This window comes from Papaver somniferum, chromosome 5 (genome assembly GCF_003573695.1).
Source record: "Papaver somniferum cultivar HN1 chromosome 5, ASM357369v1, whole genome shotgun sequence".
Lineage (NCBI taxonomy): Eukaryota > Viridiplantae > Streptophyta > Magnoliopsida > Ranunculales > Papaveraceae > Papaver > Papaver somniferum.
The window spans coordinates 35,753,211-35,764,919 of NC_039362.1; the positions used below are offsets into that span (position 1 = coordinate 35,753,211).

The 11,709-nt window shown below is 37.2% G+C and overlaps 1 protein-coding gene and 1 pseudogene across 8 annotated transcripts; both read right to left on the minus strand.

Moving 5' to 3' along the window:
* Window positions 1–152: 152 nt before the first annotated feature.
* On the minus strand, window positions 153–6,706 carry LOC113281375. 8 transcript variants are annotated; one of them, XM_026530095.1, is made up of 13 exons: window positions 6,643–6,706; window positions 5,080–5,231; window positions 4,863–4,991; window positions 4,413–4,526; window positions 3,365–3,563; window positions 3,221–3,266; window positions 2,991–3,066; window positions 2,558–2,812; window positions 2,146–2,198; window positions 1,388–1,601; window positions 1,164–1,280; window positions 979–1,088; window positions 153–736 (listed from the first exon to the last, which is right to left on the minus strand). In XM_026530095.1, the coding sequence occupies exons 3-9, from the start codon at window positions 4,888–4,890 to the stop codon at window positions 2,173–2,175; spliced, it is 744 nt and encodes a 247-aa protein (XP_026385880.1). In that variant the 5' UTR covers window positions 4,891–4,991; window positions 5,080–5,231; window positions 6,643–6,706; the 3' UTR covers window positions 153–736; window positions 979–1,088; window positions 1,164–1,280; window positions 1,388–1,601; window positions 2,146–2,172. The 8 variants fall into 8 exon arrangements, with proteins under 8 accessions (XP_026385880.1, XP_026385879.1, XP_026385882.1 ...); XM_026530093.1 differs by having other exon boundaries at window positions 157–434; window positions 645–736; window positions 1,164–1,601; XM_026530094.1 differs by having other exon boundaries at window positions 154–736; window positions 1,164–1,611.
* Window positions 6,707–6,873: 167 nt separating this feature from the next.
* Window positions 6,874–9,877, minus strand: LOC113278944 (annotated as a pseudogene).
* Window positions 9,878–11,709: the final 1,832 nt, after the last annotated feature.

The window sequence follows — 11,709 nt, forward strand, 5'->3', positions numbered from 1 at the left end:
CTTCTTTTTATAGAGCATACTATATACATAGAACCAACATTTGTATTTGCTAAATATGTTCATCATGATTCATTTTCGTTGATAAACAAGCAAGCAATGTATGATGATTAATATCCCCTTATTGATGCAAAAGGTTCATGATGACATTGTCGATGAATGGTGACGATACACTACACTGGATACAGCTATATATATATATTGTCTAACAAAGCAAGCAAATAATAAGCCACTTGCCCTTGAGATTAATAGGCCTTGGCTTAACTTGATCCGGGTTAACTTCCTAGTTACAATGGCAGGAATTAATCAAGCTGAGCAGTGAAGTGAAACCTACATGCAGAAGAAGCTATTCTCTCTGCTGACAGCATTGCAGAACTAATTCAAGGTGAACTTGGGCCACACCCTATCTTTCAGTGTGGAAACAAAAAATTCCCTAACTGAAATACCAGACCATAATTAGAAAGTATTTATAACACTAATAATTAAGCTACCATGTGTTGACAAATTTTCAGAGGAACAATTTGTATCGAGAAAAATCATTGTAAGTTGCCGCTTTTTTCATTTCTTCTACAGATAAAGAGAGAAAAAGATTGGTGCACCAATATTGTTGGATACAAAACATTTTACATTTCGAGATCTGAATATACCTCGTAGCCAAGTTTTACTCCCTGGGCTTTAGTGCTCTCTGCTTCGGGAATGACATATCTCTTTCTCCCTTAAGCTTTAGTCTGCCGTCATCCTGCTTATTAGGCACATCAGGAAAGTAAAGCCCACAGTTAACATCATATATACTTGTATTTGTATAAATAAGATATAAGTATAAATAAGATATAAGTGAATAAAAAATGTACTCCCCACGTCATAACTATGTTTTCCCAGTTAGGCTACCATGTCATGGAAATGACTAGCAATAGTATGTAAAAGGAAAAATTATGGTGACTATGGGTAATAAGTTATTTCATAATGGACAGAGATATTCACCTCCAGAGGTTTCCACAGGCCTTCCCTGGTGTCAGAAGCAGATATATGGCTACCTGCCCAGGCAGACAACAGAGCTTTTGCTGGGAAAGCAACTGGCAAAATCCCGGAACCTGCACGAGCAACAGTTTGAAATGTGCTATCTTGTTGGAAACAGATAACCAATTTGATGATACTGACATACTCACAATCCATTCAAGGCACTCTCGAGAAAAGGCAGGGACGTTTGCTCGATTGGGGGCATAATTGGAGAGCTATTGTCTTATACCTCAAGCGATTTGAGTAAAATCCCATATTCCGCAATTCTGATAGGAAGAAGTTGCTATTCTCACGGAACGAGTTTTTTTAATCTGTCTTTATTGATGCAAACGAAAGTAAGGAAACATAAAACAAGCTACCCTTGACACTCAACTGGAACCATCTTCCCGAGAATAACCCTTGTCGGAGATAAAAATTGTTGTGGGGCACGGGGTGAAATCGAAGTCGCATACAGATAAGCAAGGCCGGTAACCATCTTCCCGAGAATAACCCTTATCGGAGATAAAAATTGTTGTGGGGCACGGGGTGAAATCGAAGTCGCATACAGATAAGCAAGGCCGATAATCTTGAGATATATTCAATACCTCCTGAAAATAACTAAACAGCATTCAATATGGTCACAGCATACTGCACAGTCTAAGTTTGTGAAACAAAAGCAACAGAAGAACACGAAACTAATAACAAAGTTTGATGGCGTACTGCAACGAGGTAAAACAGTGGCACCCCTAAAGGGAAGCATCATAAACGGTGCTATCAAGGAAAAAGTGCTTGACACCAGCATTGTGTTATTTACCAGCAAGCAACACTAAAATTGATGCTATGTATGTCATATTATGCGTCCATAACCGTCATTCCCTCGGCAGACCATAATTCCTACTCACTGATCTATACCTTCAAACATGCAAGTGACTTACTTCCTTTACGGATGCAACCAAAGATTTGAAAGCTTTGGTCCGCCATGAAAAACATCAAACACCAACAAAAATGCTTATATATATATATATATGCAGAATAACTTGGATAACTGAGCTGTTTCACTATATTGGGTCTTCGGTCGATCTTCTAAGAAGCAAACTATAAAGGGTACTCAAATTTTAAGCGATAGACAACATAAAACAAAAATAAACCTACCTCTTGCATTGTTCATCTCAAGCACCTTCACTCTTTCTCCATTCCCTTTGAACCTGAGGTGGAGTAATACACTTGTTAAATGAATATATGAAGTACGATAGAGAACACTTACACTGGCATGCTTGGCAGACATTTTATTTTCATGTTTTATATGTGATCTGCATAGCTCACTGAGATTGTTTACAGTGTTAGGATGTTGAGAAGGGGAACAGATTTAGGTTAATATCTATATTGAGTTCTGTGTACGTCTATTTAGTTATCTAAAAAAACCATGGAAAAAAAATGCAACATATACTCATCAAGAACTTAATTACAGGAAGAACACAACAACAACAAAAAAAAAAACCTCATAATTGTTTACTGTAGGTCGAATAAAAATCTCAAGGTCTATTCGAGGAAGCTAACTTCTAACCAAGAAGGCGTCTGAACTCTTTATCGATATCCTCATCAATATCTTGACCTTCTTCATTGAAACACTTGTCAAGTTCACCATGCAACATGACTTGCTTTTCTCCTTCATTTCCAGTGCGGTTGATTCCAGTCTGTTCGTAGAAAACTTCCTTCTGAGCATTCCAGCTTTCCGCCATTTTCTCCACTACATCTCCGATCAGCTTCTTATTTTCTGTTATGTGCTTTATGTTTTCAATATCCACTGTCTTTTCAGCCTCTTCAGAAATCAATGAGAACGGATTAAAAATTATATTTTAGGTACAAAATTGCAACAGCGTTGCAAGAACTTGTATATTCCAAAAATGAAAGAAACGGCGTTGTTACAGATTTCCGTATGATATCGGTATCTAAAAAGTAATAAGAAAGTCTGAAAAGAAAAGATCATAAAAAGGTACCCTTGATGGCCAGTTCCTTGGCAGCAGAATATTCTGTTGACATTTTCTTCAGTACCTCCTGGTCAAGTTCCATACCCTGAAAAAAAAAAAGATACATTGAGAGTGGTCATTCAACTAGTCTTGGCAGAAATGCAAAGATCTAAAATTTACAAAGCAATATTGGAATCTTAAAGGAAAATCTGATTCTGCATCATTGTGCCCACACTACACATGAAACACAAAATGCTTACCAAATCCATGTGCAGAAACCTATCGATTCGTGTATTTGTCAATAACCTGATAGATCAGAGAGAAAGAGAGATGGTAAGTAGAATGTAAAAGAGTCAAAAAGTGAGTAGCACAAAAAATTCAGAATCATTCATAGGAACACATACGTTTTACATGCAACTTGCATGCAGGTATTCTGAAGATCATTGATTGCATTGAGCCTATCATTTACTGAACTCTCGTTTATATCAACAAAACCAAACAGAAACGTATTTTTGTCCAGCATCTTTTTGACCAAAGCAGGTACAACTAAAATTTCCTGTTTTTTTGCTTCAACCACAAGGCATTTGAGGCTCTTGAATTCTCCTAGAAGAAACACAAAAGCAGAAAAACAAGTCAGTCATTAACACATTGCCGTACTCATTTTACACTTCCAGATAAATATTAATCAACTTTAACTCAATCAAGAGACAATATATCTACTAAATGCAAGACTACTAACAAAATCAGCTAATTAGACCCAGTTAACCTGGCTCCATATGCACTAAATCGCTACTTGCCATACAGGAGTTGATGCAGACCTATACAAAGTAGCAAAAAGCTAGCACACAATCTTTTCAACCTATGCATGTTATCAGGTTCTGAACATCTAATGCTGAGCTACAGAGACTTAATGCAAAATGAAGCAGGGGAGTCATACAATGAAGATTAGTTGCTTCTTCAAGTGCCTAAGTTGTTCAGATTCTAGTATCTTGCTGACATGGACCTAAGTGTAACATGTTTGAGCACATTTTTCAATAATTAAGTCCAAACCCAAAAAAAAAACTTCTAGCCACAGTCCACATACATGTTAAATACTACCTTCTCAAAATTTATGGCATCATATAAACAATTTTCTCCCAAAGATTTTATCAGAGAAAAATTAAGGTTATCAGCACTTGGGAATCTGAGAGAAATAACCCATTTAGATATTTGCCCCAAATAATATGAGCGACAGATGATTTGAGAATTATTTGTGACTAAGTCAATATGATGCCACCATAAAAAGTATTCTGTTCCAACTTTCATTCATATCATGGAGACAAGGAGTACATTCTCAGCTTTCTGAAGCACATTACAAACTAATAGAACAGAAAATCTATGAGATATTTACTACAAAACATTATATTCATCAGCAAAAGATAATGGCCTAAATAATTAGAGGAGACATCATACCAAGAGACAAGCATATCCTAAAAGGAGGCTCGAACGGCTGGGTTTCACAAAGGCAATATAGACAGTAGAAGCCACCCAATCTCTGTGAAAACGAATCTTTAGATAACATGTGACCTGCATAAAATATTTAGCCATTTGTGATGGCATCAGAAAGAGAACAAAATATTTCTAGTAACACGACATTAAAGCAGGAATCTTGCCCTTAAGTTTTTTTTTCCACCTACTACTACACAGGCTGTGAAACTGGAACATAACGCTAGCCAAGATAGTAAGATCACAGCAGATATTACAGACATTAACTAGTCAATTATCTATAACTAGACAATTTATACTTTTGAGGGAAGTAGGACCATAGGAGAAAGAAGCAGCAGCATAGATTTTCAGAGATGTAGAAACAAATCTATTTTTACTTTTTGGATAATCAATTAGATTTATACTACGAGAACATACCTATTGAGTGTGCATATAATGATTGCATGAAGAAGGCCTCGTTGTTCTTAGGCCTACACCCTCATAAATAAAAGAAAACTTCCAAGATAGCCATATTTTCTTCATATCAACCAAAGTTGTTGATTTTCTCTGTGAGACACAATAAATGGTAATGGAAAAAGATAAAAGGAGCGGAAACATAATGACTAAGAAGATGAACTTTGATGGAAATTATTACATCAGAGAATTCATGTATTAGCTCATCAATGTCTAGCTTGAACAGGGTGACATCCATTTAATCAGCATACACTCTACTCAAAGTCTTAAACTGGATAACCGCTTGCACGGTGGAGGGCCTTCGAAGAAGTGGCCTAACTAAAATTCCACACCCTGCATGTTCACCACGTTTCTAATGGTTAATTTCAGTCAAATACAAATTATTTTCAATCACTGCTACGTAATAAGATTACAGACAATATGTACTCCCATTTAGGGCGAACTGACATACTGTTCTTTGCTGTCGATAAGAGGGATCTTGAACACAAACCAAAAGTACATAGTAACTAAATGAATTTGTTCATTTTATGAGAAAATAAGAATGTTTAAGACAAAATGCCCATAACTTGATTGTTTGAATTCTTAATGACTTAAAAAAAAATATTTCAAAAAAAAAGTAAATTTAAAATCTAATTCTCCCAAACTAACAACTTCAGAATAATGCAAGAGCAGCTATTTGGCAAGAGACATAGTGTCCGTATCGTTCAACAAATTTAAATCACTCAAGAGTTACTTCAAACTAACGAAATTAAATAGTAGGCTACGAAGACCAACAAATTCAAGATTTTTCTACAAAAAAACACCATCGGAGAGGAAATTATACAAACACTGCAACTACTACGTGTATATAGAATGGATGAAGAATCACAAGAAAGTACAAGATAACTACTAACTGGACCTGATAATGTTGAATCAGACACCAACTCTAAAATAAGTATATCGGCAATCAAAAACCTAATTCATCCTCACTTGGTTTACAAATAAGATATAAACTGCAAAGTCCTTTTGCTTATATTTAGGTCCCAGAGGATAGTTGGTTAAGAACTTAAGATATAAGAATTGGTCTAGAACTGAATTGTAAGAATTGTGCTTCATATTAAAGAGAAACACATGCAAAAGAAGAAAAGTATGCATGTCTGACTCTTAATAAGAATGACTGTCCAACAAACAGTTCAGTTCACCTAAATCCATAAGTTCTTTTTGTGATGGATTCTCTGTGGTTTTCACCGAATTAGTAACAGACTCCTTTATTATACCAACCGTGTCAGTGTGTATATGTGAATAGGGGTGCTAATGCTATTCAGCTTAGCTGAGTATGTCCATAGTACTGGTTGTTCTCAGATAAATAGTTTGCGAGCTTCTAAATAAAGCAATTATTATGAGGACCCATTACCATAAAACTGCATATAAACGAAACCCACTAATTAAAATCTCTTTAGAGCCCTTGAACTACAATCAATTTCAAGGCACTTCTTTAAGGTGTTTTATCAAACAGTGGTTGAGCAGCGTACAAAAATGCAAGTGTTTCAAAATAGATCAGATAAACCATGACCTAGTATGAATATCAATAAATATTAATTAATGAATCGTGATTTTTATATTGATAACCTCTGCAAACAACTATACATGATCATCTCTATAGTTGCAGAAAATTTTAGTTCAGATGCACAAAAGAGGAAGTATGGACACAAAGAAAAACGAAGCTTTGATAATCGGAATAGTTTTAAAGATGACGAAACCATACCACGAAACGTTGGTAGCCTGCTTGTAGCCTGAAATTTGGAAGGAAAAAGAAGTCCGTGAATTTCATACAGAATTACTTGTAGTTGTACACAAGGATATTTATAATAGGAATTTTTATGACTTATTAACACGGAGCGGATTACGGGTCGCGTGTTAGATTCGGGTCGCAAGGCAGTTTATGGCCCAGGTTACAAATGTTGTGTATTACTTTTAGAATTTATGTGCACAAACATCACCAATAATCTTTGCAAGAGCAAATCCCATTCTCAAAATGATGAAAGCAGTTTATATCTCTGATGACAATTTCCCGTTGGACAATTTTCATATAAGCTTGATCGCAGCATGACAATCAGCACATATTCGAAGATTTTTAATAATCCGTATAGAGCTTCCGCGCGAAGTACTAACCAGCGCAAAAGCAAGGGCTAGTCTCTCACTGTGTACCCATAAAAGCCGATCCTTCTCACCATCCTCTACATCTAGCAAAACAATGTTTCGGTCAGCCACAAAATCCTCCTTCTTGATCTTTACATTTAACCATTCCAATATCTCATTGATCAACCGCAAATCAGGATGCTATGTATCTCCTACCCGAAGCAGTGCACTTTACCTTGGCTCTCAATCCAACTTAGGCCAGGTTCCTTCTTCACACCTTTCCTTTTCATGTTTTTCTTGGTGGAAGTTACACCATCCCAGTTCTTAACAACTGCATACATATTTGATAATAATACGTGAGTGGCATCATCATGGGGGTCCATCTGAAGCACACGTTCAGCAGTAACTCTACCAAGCTCAATATTGTTGTGAACGACACAAGAACCAAGAAGAGCTCTCCACACCATGACGCTAGGTTCAAATGGAATCTCGTCAATGAACTTCACAGCCTCATCAAGTTGGCCAGAACGTCCTAAAAGCCATACCATACATGTGTGATGCTCAATACATGGTTCGATGCCATACTCAGTATACATGGACTTAAAATAATACCATACCTTATCCACTAGTCCAGTGTTACTACATGCTGATAGGACACCAACAAAGGTTATCTTGTTGGGTTGAACTTTCTCTTCTTTCATTTTCACGAAAAGTTTCAGAGCATCTTCACCTGAACCATGTAAAGAATATGCTGACATCATTGAATTCCATGAGACAGCATCCAACTTGTCCAATGTGTCAAATACTAAACGGGCCTCTTTGATACTACCACACTTTGCATACATATCTATCAAACCATTCCCAACAATCGTATCCCTGTCAAAAACAGTTTTACGAATCAAGCCGTGAATCTGAGTTCCTGGCTTTAATGCTGCCAAGCTTGCACAAGCTCGAAGAACACCTGAATATGTAACTTGGGTTGGCTTTACTTGGGCATCTATCATCCTTAAGAAGAGTCTCAACGCCTCTTCCCCGTTCCCCCACTGTGCATACCCAACAATCATTGTGTTCCATGTAACATCATTTTTCTGCGCAGAATTGAAGAAGATGTTCTCTGAATCTACCATTCTTTGACATTTAGCATACACATCCATGAGAGCATTCGACACAAAGATATCTGTATCAAGCCTAACTTTGAGAGCATGGCTATGGGTTTGCTCCCCTAGTATTATACACTCCATCGTTGCACAGGCTTGTAAAACACTAGCAAGCGTGAATTGATTTGGAACCACAAAAGCTTTCCTCATCTGATTAAAGAGATTTGCAGCCTCTTCGCTTCGACTACTCTGAGAATATCTTGATATCATGAAACTCCAAAGAATCACATCCTTTTGAGGTGTCTCTTCAAAGATCTTCAGGGCTTCACTAAAATTTTCACACTTGGTGTACAAATCAAGCAAAGCAGTACTAACGTAAGGATCAAGCTCAAACTGACTTTTTAAAGCACATCCATGTATACATTTACCAATCCTGGGAGACCCCAAACACACACAAGCCTTAAGGGAACTATCAAAATTAAAATTGTTCGGCTTCAATCCCATCCTCCTCATACAGCAGAAAAGTTCCAAAGCTTCCTCAAAGTAACCATTATCAGAATAACAAGCAATCATTGCGCTCCAAGAAACCATATCCTTTTCAAGTATCCCATCAAAAACTTCTCTTGCATCATCCACATTCCCACATATAGAGTAAGCATCAATCAGTGCAGTCCCAACAAACGGATTACTATCATGTCCAAGCTTAAAAACACAAGCATGAACTCGCAAACAAAGTTCCGCAGATTCCATACTCACAAACAACTTCAAAATACTAGTAAACACAAACGGGTTAAGTTCATGTCCTTCTCTATGCAATCTTATAAACAGCTCAAATGCCTCAACACACTGGAAAGATTGCATATACCCTTGAATTAAAGTAACATATGTAATCGTGTTTCTTTCAAACATTACATCAAACAGTCTCTGTGCATCACTTATTAACTCTGATTTCACATACATATTCAAAAGAATATTCCAAGCAAACAAATCTAAGCAATTTCCTTTCTTGATGATATTACCATGCAGACTCTTCCCTTTATTTGGATCATTAGTGGAAGTACATTCCTTCAGCATTTGCGCATACTTGCGAGAATCGAACTCGTTAACTGACGGATCAATGTAATTATCACGGTCATCAGTTATTTGTGCTGATTGGACTGAAAATCCACACTTGAACACTGCAAATTAATTACTTAGCATACGTGAGATTCTGAAGGTCGTCCAAGAGGCAGCTCTGTAACCCACATATATAATCATTACTTCCTTATAATTCCAACTATCCAAGAGATGAGAACTAAAAATTTAGGTTATTATTCGTTAAATTTTCAAAATTTGCTAGACGTTCCCTGAACAAGCATAAACTCCAGACTTGGAATTTGCTGATTCATTAAAAATCCATGGCTAATACTACCCCGCACGCACAACAACTTCCTAAGCTAGCACGTTTTCAACCGTTAGATCATAAACTATATTTTCCTAGACTTGGAATTTGTTGTGCTGTCACATATGGCTGCCAAAATATAAAATATGTGTGGGAAGATAACAATCCATCTTCTGACATCTCTTTTTAGAGGACCGAGTACCGACCATTTCTTTTTCGTACTCAATCCCGTCCAGAAATGACGATTTAGGGAGGGGTTTAGTTCTTCGTACTTGAAATCATCATTGGAGGTAACTAAATCTGATTTTTCCGTTCTTGATTATATGATATATTGAAAATTACATACGTGTAATTTTCATTTCCAACCTGTAAACAGTTTTCATTATTCTTAAAGACTAAAAGATTATGAAATAAATGAGCATTACTTCCGTGTATCTTCAAATCAAAGTTACAGGTTATCATGAGAAGGCAAAAGATTGACAATAACTATCGTATATCTCATGGAATGGAAAGAAGACCAATTAGTTATGTAAACTAGGATTATATGCATTCATTGTAAATATATTTGTTTCTATCTTTATGTAAATTCTTCCTTGTATTCATGAACTAGTACAATATAAATAGACTTGAAGTTTTCATCTTCCAACATCACGGAAGAAACCAATATTTGTGTCTTTTACTTTCATCTTTAGTCATCAAATATCAAATTTAAGATGGTATCGCTTATCGATCCAATAGATGCTTCCGTTGACAACACACACTCTGAAAACTCAAACTCAAATGGTCGTTCTTTGACCACATCACTCACTAATCCCCTCGAACTACATCACTCAGATAATCCCACAGAAATCCCCGTAACTCTACCATTGACTGCAGATAACTACGACATCTGGAGTCGTGGGGTTTCACTAGCTTTGAGGGCGAAGAAAAAAATCGGCTTCATCGATGGAACTCTAACAAAACCTGCAGCAGACTCGGAGGATCTGAAAAAGTGGGAACGCTCAAATTACATGGTGAGCAGCTGGTTGCTCAACTCCATCGTCCCTGACATTCGATCAAGTGTCTTTTATTGTGATACTGCCAAAGAAATCTGGACCGATCTCCATGAGCGTTATTCTCAATCAAACGCTCCAAAGATTTATCAGTTGAATCATTCAATTGCTTCCCTCAACGCAAGAAGGTCAGGATGTCTCATCCTATTTTACCAAGCTGAAAACTCTCTGGGACGAACTCAACTCTCTGACTACCGTCCAACCTTGCATTTGCGTCCATGGCAAGGAGATGATGGAACGGTTTCATCAGGATCGCGCTATTGAATTCCTGTAAGGTTTACACGATCGCTTCTCAATGGTACGTAGCCAAATTCTCTTAATGGATCAGTTTCCATCTACTGGCAAAATTTATGCTCTGGTACGTCAGGAAGAGAAGCAACAGGAGATTTCTTCTCTTGTTGTACCCAATGTTGAATCTGCGACACTTAATGTTCAGCGATTCCAAGATCGTAACAGTGGTCCCAACAAGAGGCCTAAGCCTCACTGTGACCATTGTAACCGTGTCGGGCACACTCGTGCAACATGCTACAAGCTGCATGGTTATCCACCAAATAAAAAAGAAGGCTCCACCTTTATCGCTGCATCTCCTACAAGTGGTGAAGCATCGTCTTCTGTTCCGGCACCGGCACTCACAGCTGATAAATATGCTAAGCTCCTGGAAATGCTCTCTTCTGAGCCTGCTGACATTGCGCCAATTCTCAACATAGCAGGTAAATCTTTCATGTACCCTCATTCAAATTCAATTTAATTTCTGTAAGTCAACTCACCAAGTCGTCTTCTATTACAACACTTTTCTCATCAAATTACTGTCAATTTCAGGCCCTGTCAGGGAAGAAGCTGATTGGTCTGGGTGAGTACCGTAATGGTCTCTATTATCTACGGCTACCCCCAGCAGCATTAGTCACTACTCAATCATCATTTGATCTATGGCATTGGAGATTAGGACATCCGTCTTCAGCGCGCTTTAAGTATTTATGTCAGAATTTTAATTATATTAGTTCAAGTTGCAATCGACCTTGTGGGGTATGTCCACAGGCGAAACAAACTCGCAATTCTTTTCCTTTAAGTATTAGTTGTAATAAACAACCATTTGAAATAATACATTGTGATATTTGGGGGCCGTTTAATATTCCTTCACTTTCTAATGATCGTTATTTTCTTAC